The 21,424-nt window shown below is 39.5% G+C and overlaps 1 protein-coding gene across 2 annotated transcripts in view; it reads left to right on the plus strand.

Moving 5' to 3' along the window:
* Positions 1-21,424, plus strand: part of NKAIN2 (sodium/potassium transporting ATPase interacting 2) — a 373,202-nt gene that overhangs the window by 323,950 nt on the left and 27,828 nt on the right. For both annotated transcript variants that reach the window (XM_070733467.1, XM_070733468.1), the window contains one exon: positions 11,866-11,926. In XM_070733467.1, the coding sequence (XP_070589568.1) occupies positions 11,866-11,926 (61 nt within the window). The remainder of the gene's footprint in view (positions 1-11,865; positions 11,927-21,424) is intronic.

Here is a 21,424-nt window from a genome sequence, read left to right on the forward strand (position 1 = left end):
CGCCTTCGCCTTCCAAGCTCCCCGCGCGCATTGCTTCCAAGCTCCCCGCGCGCCTTCGCATTCTCCCCGCGCGCCTTCGCCTTCCAAGCTCCCCGCGCGCATTGCTTCCAAGCTCCCCGCGCGCCTTCGCTCGCCTTCGCTCGCCACCGCCTCTTCCCCTGCCGAAGCTCAGCTGCAAGCGGCCAGCGAGGCCGATCGGATCCGAGGCGAGCGGCCGGAGCTGCGCCCTCCTTCGCCCGCCTCCTTTCCGCTCGCCTCGGAGCCGAGCGGCCTCGCTGGCCGCTTGCAGCTGAGCCCCTCGCCTTCGCTCGCCGCGGCGCCACCGCCTCTTCCCCTGCCGAGGCTCAGCTGCAAGCGGCCAGCGAGGCCGCTCGGCTCCGAGGCGAGCGGAAAGGAGGCGGGCGAAGGAGGGCGCAGCTCCGGCCGCTCGCCTCGGATCCGATCGGCCTCGCTGGCCGCTTGCAGCTGAGCTTCGGCAGGGGAAGAGGCGGTGGCGAGCGAAGGCGAGCGAAGGCGCGCGGGGAGCTTGGAAGCAATGCGCGCGGGGAGCTTGGAAGGCGAAGGCGCGCGGGGAGAATGCGAAGGCGCGCGGGGAGCTTGGAAGCAATGCGTGCGGGGAGCTTGGAAGGCGAAGGCGCGCGGGGAGATGTAAGACATACCCCCAAAGTAAGACACAGTGGGGCTTTTGGGGGTAAAAAGATAGTAAGACACTGCCTTACTATCGGGGAAACACGGTAAAATACAGTGATACCTTGTCTTACAAACTTAATTGGTTCCAGGACGAGGTTCTTAAGGTGAAAAGTTTGTAAGACGAAACAATGTTTCCCATAGGAATCAATGGAAAAGCGATTAATGCGTGCAAGCCCAAAATCCACCCCTTTTGTCAGCCGAAGCACCCATTTTTGCACTGCTGGGATTCCCCTGAGGCTCCCCTCCATGGGAAACCCCACCTCCGGACTTCTGTGTTTTTGCGATGCTGCAGGGAAATCCCAGCAGGGGAATCCCAGCATCGCAAAAATGAGCGCTTCGCTGGCAACAGAAGTCCGGAGTTGGGGTTTCCCAGCGAAGGGAGCATCAGTGAAATCGCAGCATCGCAAAAACACCGAAATCCTCGAAACACCACCTCCTGACCTCTGTGTTTTTGCGATGCTGCGATTTCACTGAGGCTCCCCTTGCTGGGAAACCCCACCTCCGGACTTCCATTGCCAGCGAAGCGCCCGTTTTTGCACTGCTAGGAATCCCCTACTGGGATTCCCTTGCAGCATCACAAAAACACAGAAGTCCGGAGGTGGGGTTTCCCATGGAGGGGAGCCTCAGGGGAATCCCAGCAGCACAAAAATGGGTGCTTCGCTGGCAACGGAAGTCCGGAGGCGGACCATCCCAGCGGCGGCAGTGGGTTTGTAAGGTGAAAATAGTTTGTAAGAAGAGGCAAAAAAATCTTAAACCCCGGGTTTGTATCTCGAAAAGTTTGTATGACGAGGCGCTTGTAAGATGAGGTATCACTGTAGTTATAATAGGAATGAAATGGTACCATTCTAAAATAGGGAAATGCCATCTTACAGATGGGACATACTGTGTTTAAATGATCTCCTGTGTAAAATATTATCTGAAAATAAAACTCCTAGCATTCTTCCAAATGACTCCCAATATAGTATTCATTTCTTTTCATGGTTCTGGGGTTTGTGCCTCTAGAGCTAGACACATAATCTTAAAATCCTGACAATCTTAAATGTACATAAGAAATTAGGATGAGGAGGGAAAACTGCCCTATCACTTCACTTTGATGGTCCTCAGACCTTTTACATCCCAATCAGCTAAACTATGTTACAACTTTATGAGAAAGTTTATTATTATTATTTTATTATTATTATTTATTAGATTTGTATGCCGACCCTCTCCGAAGACTCAGGGCGGCTCACAACAATGATAAAAAAACAGTATTATAATGAAACAAATCTAATATTAAAAAGAAATATATAAAACCCTATCATATTAAAACCAGACAACACATACATACCAAACATAAAATATAAAGAGCCTGGGGGAAAGGTGTCTCAAATCCCCCATGCCTGGCAGTATAGGTGGGTCTTGTGTAGTTTACGAAAGACAAGAAGAGTGGGGGCAGTTCTAATCTCTGGGGGGAGTTGATTCCAGAGGGCCGGGGCCACCACAGAGAAGGCTCTTCCCCTGGGGCCCGCCAGACGACATTGTTTAGTCAACGGGACCCGGAGAAGGCCAACTCTGTGGGACCTTATCGGTCGCTGAGATTCGTGTGGTAGCAGGCGGTTCCGGAGAAAGTTTATGTCATTTTTGTTTCACTCTCTATTCTTCCAACCACCTTGTTCTAAATCAGTGTTTTTCACATAATGGGTTGGGGCCCCCTGGGGGGGCACACAGCGATATCAAGGGGCGTGACCCCAGGGAATGTGCTTTTTTTGCCGCAGGGAGTAAGACAGCATAAAGCCAAATAAATTAAGATGTCACTTAAACATATTACATCCCAATCACACTGATAAGCCGCTTGAGTTTTTTCAGTGAAAACGTGCTGAATATTGCAAACAATCATCCCGGTGGAGAGTAGGGAGGGGCGCGAAATGTTTACTTCTTCCAGGGGGGTGGTCATAATAGAAAATAATTGAGAAACACTGTTCTAAATCATGCATATCCAACTCATGGGCAGCTACTATCTGGCATCACAAGATACTACCACCCCCAAATAAAAGAAATTTGTTATTTATATACATCATCATCGTTGTTGTTGTTGTTGTTGTTGTTGTTGTTATTATTTATTTGATTTGTATGCCGCCCTTCTTCGAAGACTCGGAGAGGCTCACAAGATACAAAAAAACCCAATATAACAACAAATCTAGTTAATTAAAAATTACTACTAAAATCCCATATATATTAAAATCAGTCATCCAATTCATTCACAACCACACATCAATGGGGGTTGGGGGTTGATCTAATTGCCCCATGCTTGGTGATATAAATGAGTCTTAGGACTCTTGCGAAAGGCGAGGAGGGTGGGGGCAGTGTGAATCTTTGGAAGGAGCTGTGTTATGTTATATATTTTACATGCAACCCAAAAATTTCCTCTTCCCTTAGTGCATCCCAGGCAAGCCAAAAGGTTTGATACTCCTGATCTAAATGATATTTTGGGGGCGATAGGGGGAAATCCAAGCGATAAGCTTGTAAGGGTATGTTTTCTGACTTTCTTTTAAGCCAATAAATCAAGAGCTTTAAACAGCCTAATCAAGACTGGTTCAAAACACTAGAGCAGACAGGATTTTTTTAAAAATCAAGACTTTTATTAGAAATTCTTCAATTACATCTTAAAATAGGAACCAGCAATTGTTTGAACGCAGACACAGGAGAGCACTAGAGCTATATAAATAATTATTATTTTATCAGCAGGTTATAAATCTTGAGTCAGAGACAAAGGCTGGCTATTTATTTAGAGAGCAGCAAGATTTGAAGAGTTTGCTTGCCTTGTAATTATGCCTAGCACTCCAACATAGTCAAGTTATAGTCATAGTTAGAGACAGGAAAGCCAAGTTCAAGATAAGTACATAGGTTGAGTCAGTCTGAAAAGCAAACATTTGATCATAGGGCAAAGAGGCAATACTTGGAACAGGGTTTTAGAGTCACAGAAATATAGAAGCAGGGATGCAGTTTCCAGTAGAGGGAATACAGTATCTGAAATTCACTGTTATGTAGGCAGTTCCTGGCTGTGTTAATGGCCTTTCCCTCAAAGTCCTGGTCACCAGAATCAACTGCCAACTGGGTTGAGTTAGACCCATCACTCCTGTGACTAACAGCCTGTTGCCTCTTGAACTTCAGGCCAACAACTCGTTAAGATCTTTACTTCAGCCTCCAAAACAATGGATCCAGAGGAGTCCATAAGATATGCCAAACAATATCAAAATCCCTAGCTTTTGTAAGGTTTAATACAAGTAAACAGTACACTGCCATTCATGGTTATTTAGATCAAAGCCATCTCTATCAAATAAATTTAGAATTAACATCTATTAATTCTGGGAGACTTTTGAGACTGTGCAAACAACAATCATTGGCTTGACATGACACCATTTTCCAAGGCATCCTAGCACTTTGTGTCTTAGCCCACAGCCACTACTTTTGAAAGTACATCATCTGTTGCCAGTTTGGGCGAGTTTCCCAATATATCTCTTCATTGGCCACCATCTGCTAAACATCTTAATAGTGAAAAATATGTTTGTAATTAGCCTGGTATTAAAGGATCTTACTAAAAGTTAAATTAGACAAATGGGCTGCTTTGCCAGAAGCATGCCATTGCATTTCATGCCTCAAAACTGATTTCATGCCAGTCCTTTGTAATATTAACATAGACAGCAGATGGATAACTAGTATATTTTCTCCACCTATGTGTACACTCGTAAAATTCAAATGGTGCATACTTTAGATAAGGCAAGCTTTTATTAAATTTTTATTTAAACTCTTTGGGCAGTTTACAATAAAATATACCCAAAGACATAATTTCAGTCAAAGCATATGCAATAAAACCAGACTAAATAAAAAATGAAAACTCTATGCAAATTAAGCAACAACAAGGTGATAATTCAAAACATAAAATAACGCAAATTAAAATACAGTCGGAAGGCATTTAAAAATCTGAAATTATTCTAATATGGGCATCAGTCAAGTTTCTAGGGTAGGAAATTCCATAAGTGGAATATCATCACAAAAGGTTTTCCCCTCTGTAGAGCACTAACCCACCTCTTTAGGAGAAATAAGGAGAAAGGCCTCATTAGAAGATCATCTAACATGGTCCTAGGCAGTAATGGGCTCCTACGGGAACGGTCAGGAACGCAGTTCCGGTAGCAAATTTTGGAGCTCCACCCCAGAGCACCCAATTTGCACTGAAAGATGTTGAAACAAAATGCATAAGCCACGCCCATAGTGTGGTAGTAAACATTTTGGTAGCCCATCACTGGTCCTAAGTAACTTAATGCTTTAAAAATAAAAACCATTGCTATGAACTGAATATGGAAATGTACTTACAACCAATATGGATGAATCAAATACTGACTTAATATATAAATAGTGGCCCATTGTAATGAGCCATTCAGCTATTTTATTTTGAATTAACTAAAGTTTCTCGACAACTTCAGCTCTAGATACAATGCATTCCTATAGTCTATAGCAGAAGTCTTCAAACTTAGCAACTTTAAGACTTGTGGACTTCAATTCCCAGAATTTCTCAGTAAGATATGCTGGCTGGAGAATTCTGGGAGTTGAAGTCCACAAGTCTTAAAGTTGCAGAGTTTGGGGACCCCTGGTCTATAGTCTAGAAAATCATCAGAATTATTAATTATTGTGAAATTGCCTCTGTCCAGATATGGTTACAGTTGGTAAATCAGCTTTAAGTAATGGTGGTGGGGAAGGGGAAAAAACACTCCATACCACAAAAGCAAACTGGGTCTCTAATGTCAGTGGCTGACCTAGGAGCCTCTTCAACTTGTTCCTTCAGACTATTGCAGGACAGCCTACACACACACACACACACACACACACACACACACACACACAATCTCTATTTTGTATGTATTAAATCCTGCTTTGTTGGCTCTCATGCAATCCTTGAACTTGCCCAAGCACTAGTTTAAAACACCAACTACATGGCCTTTGTTAGATGAAAAGGAGAGAAGTATGTCTGATGTCACTCATATATCAATGGTATCTCTGCTCATTTGCCAAAATGACCTCTCCCAGCTCTTTCATGTAGATGTTAAAAAGCATGGGGGATTAAATGGAGCCCTGGGGGATTTTATAATGAAACAGACTTGCAGCAGAATAGTAATCCTTCAGCACCACCTTCTGGAAACAATCATCTAAATATATACTCTATAAAACATGTTTGATACCAGCCAAATTGTTTAATGACAGAAGAGAATATTAAATTTGCAGATCCCTCCAAAGCTAAGAAGGTTAGCTAGGAAGCTACCAGGAAATAAAAGGAAAAATTGGACAGAGAAATTAAGAAGCACTCCAGAAGGCAGCTTTAAGAATGAATGGGTCTGTGTAATCCCAGGAATCAAGCTATCAAAAAGAGAATAAATATGAAAGATGACAATATTCTACTATAGTCTCCCCTAATTCCTGAATGTTTAGGAAGATAAATTTATCTCAGCATCTGCTGTTGTCCTACTATAGCAAAATCATTGAGAGTGTCCTGACGTACAGCATTCTTGGGTGATATGAGAGCATCTCTGTAGCGGATAAAAAAGCTCTACAGAGAATTATTAAAACTTTCCAGAATATCATTGGGCTCCAGCTACCCGCTCTGGATGATATTTTCGCATCTCGTTATTCTAGGAAGGTGCATAACATTCTCAGAGACTCTTCTCATCCTGCTTACAATCTTTTTGAACTGTTGTCTTCTGGCAGAAGATTCAGAACAATTAAAACTCAGACCACACGTTTTCTGAATAGTTTTTATCCCAGAGTTATACTGGCACTTAACAATGAACTGAAGGGTCACCATCAGTGAACTGTTGGACAGTATTACTTGATCTGTTGTGTAGATGTTTGGGTGGGAAATTTGGGGGGGGGGCATTTTTAAAAACCTTATGTGGGTTGGGACTGGTCTCTAGCGTCATGTGACTTTCGTTGTATGTTTATACTGTGTATATACATATAATGGCAATAAAGTATTTATTTATTATTAATCCTTTTGAGTAATGTAGTTCTTTATTTTATAGTTTGATTCAGGCAACTGTTGAATAATATCGCGTGTTTTTTAAATCTATGTATACACATAAATAGAATTCTAAGAAGGGCCGTCAGCGACTTACCGGGCCGGCGGCGTTTGCGGCGTGGGCGAGGGAAGGAGGCCGCCATTTTGGGACGGAGCCTGCGGCCCCACGTCAGCACCGGGGGCCGCAGTGATGTCAGCTCGGTGCACAGGGCACCGATTGGTCGAGGGGCAGCAGGGAGTCCCCTATATAAGGGGCCTCCTTGTGGTGCCGCTCCTCTTTGTTCATGTTTTTTTAATCTATGTATACACATAAATAGAATTCTAAGAATTGCATTGAATTTCAAATTTGCTGAAAGTCTCACGTAGTGCAGCATGTCCCATATCTTCTATCAGATATAATTAAAATAATTCCTCAACGTATTTAACAGAATTTTTCTACCAATTTGCTTCAGGGATTTCTTCTACCCACTTCCTCTGTACATCTGTGCTAATTTGCTACCCTTCCCAATGGCTAGTGTAAAGAGAGAGAGCAGAAAGATGCAAACATTTTCTCCCCGGTGGCCCAAAGGTCAGAAAGTATATAGCTGGGCAGCCCAGCCACTGAACACCCATCTAGGGCTGATCACCAGCTGGGAAATTGTGATAAAAGAGATGGTTCAGTGAACAGTTATAATTGGCTCCATTCGGAGGCCTGCTTGACAAGCTGTGCTAAAGCCCAGCAGAGAGTCTTTGTGTGCTGGTCGGGAACTCCTGCTCTACGGAGCTCAGCTGGTGACCTATGAAGAAATACATTTTTCCTACCATCCGCCTGAAAATGATCAGCCAGATCTAATCGTTCTGATGCATGAATGGAGTGCCAAAAGATCAGGCATAAGACTCATCTTGATCTTAAGGGAAGTGCAAGAAAGCTTGTCTTTTTTTGTTCTTGGGAAATCTTCTCAGCCATTAAATGGAGTTTTAAAAAACAACCTCCTGATTCTCTAAAGTTCATTTGAACATTCAAGACTCTGGTGCTGTGAACCATTGTCAGTATGAACCCCTCGTGATGGAAGTTTAATGAATATTACCTGTTTCTGCTACAAAGAAATGGGTGTGCCTGAAATCACACAACTTCCCAGGCTTTGAGTTCTGACCTTTGTGAATACTGAACACAGAAAGAAGGATCAACAGAATCTCTTGGTTGTGAGGAATAACATTTTCCTGGTAATATATGAAGCAAAACTTTATAGTCAAGCTTTTGTTGACCGTCTCCCCGTAACCCTCTTCCTTTTATTTACATCAGAGTTGGGGAATGATATAGTTTATTTTTATTTATTTATTTATTTGTTTGTTTGTTTGTTTATTTGTTTATTTGTTTGTTTATTTATTTATTTTGTCCAATACATAATACACATTGAAGAGAAAGATATGTAGTAATATAATTAAAGAAAAGAATAGAAGAAAAGATATAAAAGTATAGGTGAACATATTTGAAAGGAAGAAAAGATAAATGAGATAAGGAGAGACAATTGGACAGGGGACGGAAGGCACACAGTTGGTGGGTTCCACTTACCTTACCTATTGGTTCAAATTGCGGTGGAAGTGCGTCAGGGAAATGACCCTCTGCACATGCCCAGAAGCCTTTGCACATGTGCAGAAGGTTCTTTGACAGCCCCTTTCAAGGAGCAGCGACCAGAAGACAGGTTCAGGGGTGTGGGCAGCCGGCCATCATTGCCAGTTTGGTGAGCAAGGGCAAATTTCCGCTACCAGTTCAGGTGAACCAGTCCAAACCAGCAGCAACCCATCCTTCTTTTTCTTTACCATATAGTTTGATTCATTAACCATCTCTTTTTCTGCTTATTCCCTTTTCATTTTATTATTATTGGCTTATGATCCTCCCAATCATTAATTCCTATTTTTATTTCATCGATTTTGTTTTATAAATCAGCTGTCATCCAGGCCATGTCAATCCTGGACCGTGATTGATGTGGAGATGAGTAAAAAGTGTATTGGTTGTCCATCATATGTGTCTCCCTAAATGCATCCTGTAAATTGTATTCTGTTACCATGTCAAAAAATGATTTTGGTAATATATTTTTCCTTTTTTCATTTTTCTTTATTACTTCTATCTTTTTTAACATTAACTATCACATTATAATCACCAATTAAACAGATATTTTCATATTCCAAGTTTGCTATTGTATCATCCATTTGGGTTTTTTTTAATGTGGATTTTGGTTGGGTGCATAAATTACAGTTGGTAAAACTTGTTGTGGGTCAACTTCTAATTCCATCATTAGAATTCTACTGTTATCATCAGAATATATTACCGTATTTTTCGGAGTATAAGATGCACCTTAGTTTTGGGGGAGGAAAACAAGGGGAAAAGGTCTTTGCCTCCTAGCAATTTGCCAAACAGCAAACAGCACAGATGATATACACTGTTTGCTGTGTATTTCTATGCATGTGTGCCTGACCCATAGAAATAGCAAAGAATTGGAAAACTGTATATTATGACAGTACTGTATATTAATCCCAGAAACATTTCTTAAATGTAATCACACTAACTCCTCCCAATTATTTAAATATATATCTGCTTCAAACATGACTAAGTCAGGGTTTAACTCAGCTGTCTTATCTTAATACCAATACTTAATACTATTTTTTAATACAAAAACAGGACATTGCAAATTATACCTTTACAGATCTTTAAAATTGATGTGGCTTTCTGGAAGTATTCTTTGCTATTAAAAAGAAGATACAATAGCACTGGCCTCTTCAGATCAAGCATTTAATTTAAAAAGCTTCTTCATTTTGTTAAGTTGTATAGAACAATAATAAAGCAACCTTTAAAAAATAAGTCTAATAATTTGAACATTCTATAGGCATTTATAGTTATTGACTTATGTCCTTGCAGCAAAAAGCAAATAGCCAGTTTCAGCAGTTGCCTCTCCCTGCAGCAATTTGCCTATGCAGTTTTAATTTCACTTTCATTTTACCACGTGGGCTTGCCGGCAACTTCAATCAATCTGTTGAGTGTCGGGAGGCATATAATCAGTGGCTTGTGGCAATCAGGTCCTGCTGCTGTTTGCTGCAAGAAGGTAAATTACTCTTTGGGGGTGGCTGGGTGGGGTTACATTTGGTATATAAGACGCACCCAAGTTTTCACCCTCTTTGGGTGGATAAAAAGGTGCATCTTATACTCCGAAAAATATTGTAATTTTGTTTTTATTCTTTCTTTTAAATAAATAGCTATTCTTCTTTTCTTTTCTTGGTGCAAATCTTAAAATTGCCAAGTTTGAAAAACACTGTCCTAGATTATTACTTTCGCTTCTACACTGTAGATTTACAGAACAAGTAGCTTTGTTGCTGCCATGTCAGAGGACACTTAATTCACATTTTATACAACATCAATAAATGGATTTTGCAGGGGGGGATGGTAATGTGCTGACCACCAGACAAATGACAAATATGATATCATTTACTTAATTTTTTAAAAAAAAATAGTTTATGGCCTTGGAATGCTAGAGTTAAACAGCTCTGTTAACAGCTAGCTTGAAGGCAGGAATGGTGAATACTGCTACTTTGTTCAAGATCTAGTGTAAAATAGGTGTGGGACAAGGAAGTACCCTGAATGTTATATAGATTTACCTAAGGCAGGGATATAAAATGCAAGATCCGTGAGGTGCTTAGATCTGGTCTGCGGGGCCACCCTGGAAACAGCAAAGGACCAGCCCTTGCCTTTGCCAGCAAAAATAGAGCTCAAAAGGGCAATGGGGAGTCCTTCCAAGCTCTATTTTTGCTCGCAGAGGTTTGCAGGAGGCTGTCACAGCCAAAACCAGAGCTCAGGAGCCCATTTTCTCTGGCAGAGCGTTTAGCCCACCATAGGCGTCCCCAACGCAAGTGACATTGAGCTGGACATGACCACCCTGGTCCCCAAGGTCAAACACAACCATGAGGTGGCCCTCAATGAAATAGAGTTTGACACCCCTGCTCTAAGGTAAACGGGACCTATAAGTTTATTTTAAAATAGGCTGTGAATTCTAGTGGAATGGAAGCAGGGGTGGGATGCTGCCCAGATAGGGGGGGGGGGACACACGCAGTGGGGTAACAAAAATGGAGCTCCACCCCTGAGCACCCAATTTGCACTGAAAGAAGTTGAAAGAAATGCAGGGCATCCTGTATAAACTACACCCACAGTGTGGTAGTAAAAATTTTGGGAGCCCTTCTCTGAATGGAAGACTAGTAATCTTAAACTTCTCTTTGACTTCTTGTTTAAGTAGTTTTTGTAGCATCCTTGGAGCTCTCTCTGTTCAGTTGATCGTTTGCAAACATGTCATTACGTGTCTAGGTAAGATCTTCAGCGCACTGAAGATGCAGTGCAGAGCACCGAGTCTACGGAGAGGGGCGGCATACAAATCCAATAAATAATAATAATAATAATAATAATAATAATAATAATAATAATAATATAAACTAGTCAGGTAATGAAACGTCTGCAAGCCAGCAAGCAAGAGAGCATCAAGGAATGGAATCCTCTTGATCCATATATATTCTTTTCTATTGGTGCTAGATTTTTGTTGCATTTATAAACATACCATGACTTTTGCTTATGTGGCAAGCTTTCGGTGAAACAGCTATAGGCATTCTTATAATTATACCAATTTATTATTACATTATAAGAGCGGTGGTGGCGCAGTGGTTAGAATGAATTATTACAGGCTAACTCTGCTGACTGCCAACAGTTCGATTCCCACTTACTCAGCCTTCCATCCCTCCGAGGTCAGTTAAAGAAGGAGCCAGATTGTTGATGGCAATATGCTGACTCTGTAAATTGCTTGGAGAGGGATGTTATGAGATGTTGCATAAGTTCTATTGCTATTTATTTCTGAGTGACAAAAATATATTCATAAATTAAGAGGGGGGGGGGAAACCACCATTGCACTAAACCCAGACAATCATTACAAATTGACTTATCCAATGCAGGTTATTATTACAAGAAATGCATCATTGTTTTAAACACAACATATGTCATTTTCTTAACAAAACGGGGTGGGAAGGAGGATAGCATTTGTCTTGTAGGAACAACTCACTGCCAAGCCTACTAACGATTTTATCTGCACATCTAATATTGTCCCATTTTGTTTAAGCTGGCAGGATTCATCTACGCCTGTTATGTTGTGAAATGTATCACCGAAGAAGAGGACAGCTGTAAGTACTAAAGGTTTATTACGTGCGGGTTGAAATCATTTTTATATCACCCATCTCGCTCATCCATTCCACCCTAATACCATTCTGAATATTTTGTCATGCTATAAAAGATAGGAATAAGTTAAAGTGTAGAAGCTTTCCTAACATATGAGCTCCAAAAAAGCTCCCAAGTGTTTGAAGCCAATGGAGAGAAGGGAAAGGTGCAGCTTTACAAAATAATTACTTTGTTCCGAAATGAAGCTGTGCAAATTCTCTCCCTCCAAACATTCTTCATTAGCACAGCTTGGCTTGTTTCTCACTATGACTGATAACTACAGCCTTACTAATGCTTTACCCTGTATGTAAAACTCTTGTAACTGGCTATGGGATATGTAGTGGCATTTGGCAAGGAGAGATACAGTTTCGTGGCAGAGAGATGAAATAGAAGAGAATCAACTAACATCTAAAGAGGGTGCAGTTACACACACACACAAACACACACACATAAACATATATATATACATATATGAAGAGGCAACAGCCATTGCGATCTTCTCTGCTAACGTCATCAGAGTATTAAGACATACTATGTCTTCAATGGGGATTTAAATACTCTGATGACATTAGTAGAGGACTAACGAAAGCTTAGTAATTTTAATAGTTTTTAATGACTTTAAACATTCTGGAGATTGCGATGGCTATTGCCTCTTCTTTTATAAATAAACCTAGGACAATATATATACTGTATATATATCACATGGGTTTTTTTGTTGAATTTGAAAATTAAGGGAGAGTAGGATAGATCTATTTCAGCCTTATTTTGGCCTCATCAGCTAGCCATACCCACTGGGACTTGAACCTGCAACCTTTGCCTTGTAAGGCAGAGAATTATCCTCTAGGCTATAGTATCCAATCCCTTCAGCTCTTCACCAGCGAAGGGTTACATATTTTTGTGTCTAATCACCCTGGTGTATTGAAGGAACATCACAGCTCCTTATTTGCCTCTCTGCCCAACCCAGGGCCATTTCCAAGGCAGTTAATTTTATTGATAGCCGACAATTCTATCTGTATGTGTCACATGGTTTTTTTGCTGAATTTGAAAATTAAGGGATATAATATATATATATTCGTAGATTTTCACGGGTATAGGTATGTAGGTCTTGGCATATTCGAGTCTTTTCACATGTCAGATTGATAGAATCTTGGTGATATTTTGATGAGGTCCCACTCGTCATCTTCAGGCTGGTGCTTTCGACTTCATGCTAGGGCAAGCAAAGTGTGGTCCAAGCTGCCATCCCTTTATAAATACTGGTGGGTGGGTGTGGATTGCTGGTTCACAAGCTGCAAGTGGGTTGGTTGGCTGTGTTGTAACATCCTGATTAGTGGATGGGATAAGACCTTGAGTAATTGATGCAAACAACAAATGCACCAATGCATCAATTACTTAAGGTGTTACCCCATCCACTAATCAGGTTGTTACAATATAGTCAACCAACTCCCTTGGAGCTTGTGAACCAGCAATCCACACACACACCACCAGTATTTATAGAGGGATGGCAGCTCAGACCACACATTGTTTATCCTAGCACAAAGCTGAAACCACCAGCCGGAAGAGGACGGGTTGGACCTCATTGAAAAATTGCCAAGTTTCTATCAATCAGACACGGGAAAGGACCCTAATACGCCAAGGTCTACATACCTATACCCTATATATATGGCTTTTTCTTGGTTCAACATGCCAGTACACCTAGGGGAATAACATAATTACTCATAGTTCAGTGGCTTTAGTTCTCCTTTTGATATAGGCATGGGTGTGTGTGAATCATGATGCAATTCAGAATTCAGAAATGGCAAGATCTGGTTTGGATTTCAGTTTCTAAGAAAAGGGGCTTCCATTTAATCAATTCAGGATTTGTGATTCAATTTGATTTTTTAAAAAATCCAGTAATATATTACAATGTGAAAGCATCAACATGTCCACAATTGTTCCTGTTTTTTTGTTTTGGTTTGGTTTGGTTTGGTTTGGTTTGGTTTGGTTTTTTGCTGTCCTTTTGTAAGTCACTCAAAATCTGACTTTGCCATCAATCCTAGGGCTCTGATAGTATGGGTGATCGCTATTTGAGGTTAGTTTGAGTGTTTATGAGTATTCTTTGCTGGTACCTTATGCTTTTCCTGGTTTCCCCCCCAATTTTGTTTGTTCTTATTATTTTTACTCCAACTTAATTATTAGTCTTACAGATATATAGAAATGGGTGGCCATGTAAATTTAGTGATTAAATATATAATGCTCCGAAGAAGGTGTTGTCGCAATGTGTACACAATACACTATGATTAAGTCTGATTTTTTCAGCAATGGGCATGCAGTTCAATGAAACTTAGTACAATGCAAGATAGTGACAGTGAAGTAGCAGAAACCAGGCATAAGAATTGCATATTTGTTGGGGTAGGCAGGATCAAAGGAAAATAAAAGATGAAACTGAAAGAATTGAAGAATGAAAATTTAGATGTAGGACACAAGACTAGTAGAGTGAGATATAAGAAAAGATAAACCATTCTACCTTTTTCACTGTACATCAGGGCCATGGACAAACATTACAAACAGTTCAAATATTGTAGGTACACATATAGCTACATGCACAAAATATAAATTAGAAGTACATTTTCCCTTAAGAATGTACTTGCAGTTTTCTTGTCACATCTGTGCCAACATAACAAAATGTTTCTGAAGGTAGAAGTACATACTGTATTATGTCTAAGAGCTCTAGAAAGTGAAAGCTCTGTGTTGAGTATTCTCACCATTCCAAAAATGTTCTCCTACACTTATTATCTTACTTCTCAAACTGTTACAACATCCTTTTAAGGAGTCCTGGGTGGCACAGTGGTTAGAATGCAACATTGCAGGCAAACTCTGCCAACTGCCAGCAGTTTGATCCTGACTGGGTTCAAGGTTGATTCAGCCTTTCATCCATGTAATCGGTAAAATGAGGACCCAGATTGTTGGGGGAAATAAGCTGAAATTGTAAACCATCTAGAGAATGCACAATGGGACAGTATACAAATCTAGATGCTATTGCTATTGCTAGTTTATGTTGAGGACAATATAATAATGTCGACAAATAGACTTAAAATCAAAGGTCTTCAAACTTGGCAACTTTAAGACTTGTGAACTTCAACTCCCATAATTCTCCCTACTGCTCTGCTGGCTGGATAATTCTGAGAGTTGAAGTCCCCAAGTCTTAAAGTTGTCAAGTTTGAAGACCCCTGCTTAAAATGTTGTTGGGAGATGGAGATGGGGTTAGAATTGACAAGAGATGACTATTTTTCAGCTCCAGTCTATGTTGAACATGACATCTACTTATGCCCTGAAGATAGAAATGTTGTTTTTTTTAATATTTCAGTAACCATGTGCATAGCATTTAGCATTCTGAAGTCTCTTAGACTTCACCAAGAGAAGAAAATTAAGTTCTAACTGGCTGGATTGGCTTTCATGTTGTGGGGCAAAATTATTTCCTAGTTTTCTTTCATAAAAGAAAGAAAATCCATGAAGTCTGGAATCAGGATGCATGAATACCTGAAATCTTTTTCTTCTCTCATAATTGACATGTACTTCAGGGTTTGTTATTGAATTTATTATTCAATATAAGTACAAAATAAGGTGTTTTACTAATCCACAAATGTGCCAGTGTAGCAGAAGACCTTAGGGAGATATTAATGATCATTCTCTATATGGTATATATTCCAATAAACTATCTGATCAAGAAATAGATTTGTTTAGGTACATGTTCACTATCTCACTGGTGTCCTTGTAAATAGACCTAGAGTTTAGGATAGCTTAATTTCCCTGTAAAATGCACAGCTGTAGCAAGTCTTATTAACAAGAAGTAGGTTGGACACCTGGTGACTTCATATCTCTATGTATTTCTTTGAACAACAATACATAAGTGATTTCATTTGATGCCTTTAATGGTCCCCTCTCTACAACTTCCTAATTCAGCCTACAGAGATATCTTAATAATCTACTTTGGGTATCTTAAGGATGAGAATGAGCCTCAGTCAGCTAATGTAGAGGATAATTTTACATTCCATATCATACTGTGTAGCAACTGAATGAAATTATCTTTAGTTTGGATAATATTGTAAATTGGGCAGATTCATATTCTAAATCAGTAAGGTCCCCAATGTAGTTAAAATACGCTGGCATTAAAATAATCATTTTATTATTTTAGATAAACTGTCCAAATTTTTCTTGGGAAATTTTCAGTGATATCTGAAATTCTTGGAACAGTTGCTACATATGCCAAGGCATAAACAATATCAATTAATGGGAGACTTGGGAGCTTCTCTAAGGGAAGTAGATGGGGGAAATGAACTAAGGTATAAAATAGAATGTAAACCTACAAATTAAACTTTTTAGAAATAAAATGTGATAGATTTAGACTTCTATGACATAGGAAGGAAATCTGTGTTTCCCTTATTTTTCACAGTCACTGAATTTGATACCATAAAAGAATTGTATTCTACTGTCACTGGAAATATTAGCAGTCGCAAATTAAAGCAACTAAAATGTCAACATTTATCTTTCATGATGGAATATCTTATCCACACATTATAGTTATTTTTGGAACTCTTATTAGAGGTACATTTCCTTGAAATTGCACAGTAATTTTATTACTTTGAAATATTCATTTAATCAGTTTAAACTCTGTGCAATTTGATTCCTCCAATACAAGCTTTATGTTAACTTCCCCAACAATTCTGGTTCTTTAAAAAAAATCATTAAATATTTAGTTACTTCATAAAAAGCTCTAGAGAGTCATCAGTAAAACACCAGCCTGCTGGGATTTGTAGATTACATGAAATTAAAAGAAGAGTTTCTAAGACTGCTTTCCCTTTTGTCACTACTGTGCCCTAATAAAAAGGGAATTGTGTAAACATAGTGAATTTTATAAGATAAAGTCATATTACTGTATCTAAAACAGCTCTTCCCGGCTGTATGTTCTTCACATTGTTGTACTTCAATATCTGCAATCCCTATCAAGAATAGCAAAAAGCTACTTTTTAATGTGCAAATTATTAACAGCAATGTGCATATTGTTGGGGGGGGGGTTACTCCTAGTGACTGTCTGGTCAGAAGAAATTTACAAATATTTTTTTAATAAAGTGGCTTACCCTTGCATGCTTCTTAGGGCTGAGAGAAATTGGATGGCCCAAAGTTACCCAGCTGGCTTTGTGGCTAAAAAAGAATGATCTCAGGTTTTCTAACATGGCGACTTTATCACCACATCTTGAACCTTAATATATGTGGAGATGAAGATATAGTGGAGGTTTTCAAAAGAGCTCTTCCTGGTTCCACTTTAGGATAAATGTAGCTTGCCAAATAGGAGTATTTAGACAAAGTGTATTACAGTGTTCCCTCGATTTTCGCGGGTTCGAACTTCGCGAAAAGTCTATACCACAGTTTTTCAAAAATATTAATTAAAAAATACTTTGCGGGTTTTTTCCCTATACCATGGTTTTTCCCACCCGATGATGTCATATGTCATCACCAAACTTTCGTCTGCCTTTAATAAATATTTTTTAATAAACTTTAATAAATAAACATGGTGAGTAATAATCTAAATGGTTGCTAAGGGAATGGAAAATTGCAATTTAGGGGTTTAAAGTGTTAAGGGAAGGCTTGTAATACTGTTCATAGCCAAAAATAGTGTATTTACTTCCGCATCTCTACTTCGCAGAAATTTGACTTTTGCGGGCGGTCTCGGAACGCATCCTCTGCGAAAATCGAGGGAACACTGTATTTTTAAATAATTTAATACAGAGCTTTTTGTTCTGTAATATCTTCTTTTGTGGCCCATATCACTTAGTTTCCATATTTCTTTTCTTGTTTGGTTTATAAAGCAAGGGTGTCAAACTCAGAACCCTGGCACCAGATCCAGCCCAAGAGTGCTTAGATCTAGCCCATAGGGCTGCCTTGGAAATAGTGAAGTGCTGGCCCGCAGTGCCTCTGATGGTGAAAACGGAGCTCGGGAGAGCCATCATCTTCCAGTAGTTAGACCAGCCCCTAGATATCTATATAGATAAATTTCAAATCCAGATTGCCTCTTTAATCAAATGTTCAGGACCAACAAAGGGCTGTAAACTAAGGAGAAAATAACACACTACGGCAACCTATAGCAGGGCAGCCTATTATAAACTGATAGCAAACTCCACATTCAGTTGCCCTAATGATATTACCTAATTGGAAATGCAATGTTTGCTAGAGAGCAACAAGGATTCCACAGTTCAACTCTGAGTTACATTTTTTTAATTAGAATAAAGTTAATTTTGACAAGCAGTTGAGCAGGAAGCAAATATGCACGCAGTAAAGCTGACTGGAATTGTCTCATGGAGTCTTAAAGAGTAGTTCTTCAACAAATATCAGACAGATTTGAGTATGAAGAAAATCAGAAACAATGAGCTTGGAATGCTAGATAAGAGTAGAAATCAAACACTGCAAAAGATCAATATGTGTGCGGAATCAGCTATCCACACATTTGGTGATTAGCAGCTTTCAAATTAACACAGTTGCTGAGTAGTTGAATATTACATAAAAGCACTGAACCAAGATCTGTTCAAATTGACAATCACTATTCACAGAATATTTCAAATTTTCAAATCAGTGCAAGTATCTGTCAGATTTATCCCAATCATCTAATAATATTTACTTATTCCTAGTATTTTTTTAAAAATCCTTGGATATGTCACATTAAAAAATTGTAGATGTCACCTGCAAAAAAAAATCTCTTGATTCCACCTGCCTAGACAATATTTGACTACTTTTCCACCTTCCTATTTGATTAAAAAGAAAAAAGTTGCTTGGCAGCTTCACAGAGTACTAGATAAAATTGATTGTCTTGACCTCTTCCAATTAAATTTCAGGCCCAGTTCTGGGGCAGAAATAACATTGGTTGCACTTGATTTCGGGTAAAAACAGGATAGGGGTAGTGCACCCATCCTTGATCTCCTTGACCTCTCAGCGGCCTTTGATACCATCAACCATGATATGCTTCGGGCCAATTACAGGGTGTAGGACTGGGCAGTGCAGTCTTGCTCTGGTTTGTTCCTTTCTCCAAAGCCAGTTCCAATCAATGTTGATAGAGACTGAGAGATCCATCTCACAGCTATTCCTTTGTAGCATGCCACAGAGCTTGGTACTTTTTTAACGTCTACAGCTGGGTGAGATCACTAGGAGTTAAAGTATCTTCATTTCGTGGATGATACCCAATTTTATTTCTGTCATTGCTGTCATTGCTCTCTCATTGTTCCTGGAGACTGTGGGGATCAAGATAGGAAACAACGGGCTTCGACTGAACCCTGAACTTTGGGTGCTTGGAGCTTCAGGATCTGGACATACTACAGATAGAACTCGTGCACAACTTGGGGGTTCTCCTGGACTCACAACTCCTTCTTGAAGAGCAGGTGGCAGTTGTGACAAGGAAAATCTTTTCACAATTTCATGTTGTGTGCCAGTTCCATCCTTTCCTGGATCAGGAATCTCTGCACTAAGACATTCAATCCCTGGCCACCTTATGCCTGGAGTATTGCAATGTGTTCTACATGGGGCTGCCTGTGAAGAATATTCAGAAGCTACAACTGGTACAGAATGTGGCAGCAGAGGCAGTACTTGGGACCCCTAGGTTGGCCCAAGGAACAGCTATCTTGATTTCTTTTGCAAGGCCCATGAACTTAATAATTTCTACGCAGCAAAAGAGGCTGAGAATGAGAATATTTCTCAAAGAAAGAGCTTGTTAGAATGGTGTTGCGTCCTCAAGACTACGCTGCTGATCTACAAGTATGCCGATGCGGAAGCCCTCCCATTGACTGAATTGTTGACAGCCTTTCAGTGAGAGAAAGAAGCCTCGCGATTGGATGACTTGTCTGACAGCTACTACATAAAGAGCTGTTAGACAGAAAGTTGTTGTTGCCGGTTCCAGAGTTGCCCTGTTGTTAATGTTAGTTGTTTAGGCTTTCTGTTAACCTGTCTTGCTTCAGTTCTTGCTCGTCTTGTTCCGCAAACAGAACAAGTAGCTTCAGATCCAAAAATGTTGATAGAGGAATGAGTAATATGGTGTGAGATGATGTTCAAAGAAAAATTATTCTTCCAGGCATAGCAATGTACTGCATAGTAACATTGTGAATCTCAGATATTGTGTATGTACAAATGGCACTTAACCCCAGACCTTTGTGCTCGTGGTTTTATACGACTTGAACTATAAGGGCAGAACTAATGTTGCACTAGATAAATGATCAATTGGCTCAAGATACTGTCTTTAATGAACAGTTGACATGGGAAGCTGCCTTTCTCAGAAAATTAAACTTAAAGAAGATAACTGTGGCTTAAACCTCCCATTCTAGCCATTTTCCATAGTTTCCTTCAACTCATTTTCTTTATTTTGAAAAGCAAACTCTTTTTGTTTATCAGAGATGGAGTAAACATTTCAGCTACTTATGGATGATGACACCAGTACAGTGTACAATAGTGATGTGGATTATCTGTGTTTAAGAAACTTCCCAACAATGAACAAAAATTCAGAAATGTTTATGGAGTTAGTGGAAGTTTTCCCATTGCTCTCTGAATTATATTAAGCACAGATTGGCCTATCATAAGGATTTTAACAGCTCAGACTTTGTAGAGGCAGAACAAAATCATTATAATGGCGGAAGGTCTTAAGCATAAAACGTATCAGGAAAAACTTAATGAACTCAATCTGTATAGTCTGGAGGACAGAAGGAAAAGTGGGGACATGATCGAAACATTTAAATATGTTAAAGGGTTAAATAAGGTTCAGGAGGGAAGTGTTTTTAATAGGAAAGTGAACACAAGAACAAGGGGACACAATCTGAAGTTAGTTGGGAGAAAGATCAAAAGCAACATGAGAAAATATTATTTTACTGAAAGAGTAGTAGATCCTTGGAACAACCTTCCAGCAGACGTGGTAGATAAATCCACAGTAACTGAATTTAAACATGCCTGGGATAAACATATATCCATCCTAATATAAAATACAGAAAATAGTATAAGGGCAGACTAGATGGACCATGAGGTCTTTTTCTGCCGTCAGTCTTCTATGTTTCTATGTTTCTATAATGTTATCACAAATAGCAGCAGATACACATATAGAAGTTAGCTCCCTATCTGCAAGTAATCTAAACTGAAAGTATAGCTATTAAACCAGCTACTAAGGCTGGTTTAAATTTTAGCAAGTAATTAGGCTGAAGACAAAAGCAGAGGTGGCATTTTATAAGTGCAATTAATTTAAAGGTTAATTTCCTTGGGTGCTAAAATCTTATTTAAAACTTTAACCAGGAAAGAAAATTAGGATGTTACTATCAAGATGCATGGAGTGCTTTTGGGAATCCATTCCTATTATCAGTTTAAAAAAAAAATAGGTTAGGCTCAAGATGGGAATTTTAATTCATTTTAGTGGATTATAAATGGCTTTGTGTGAAAGGATTTTGTATTTCTTTTGTTTGAAGTTA

Source organism: Erythrolamprus reginae, chromosome 1, assembly GCF_031021105.1.
Source record: "Erythrolamprus reginae isolate rEryReg1 chromosome 1, rEryReg1.hap1, whole genome shotgun sequence".
NCBI classification, from domain to species: Eukaryota; Metazoa; Chordata; class Lepidosauria; order Squamata; family Dipsadidae; genus Erythrolamprus; species Erythrolamprus reginae.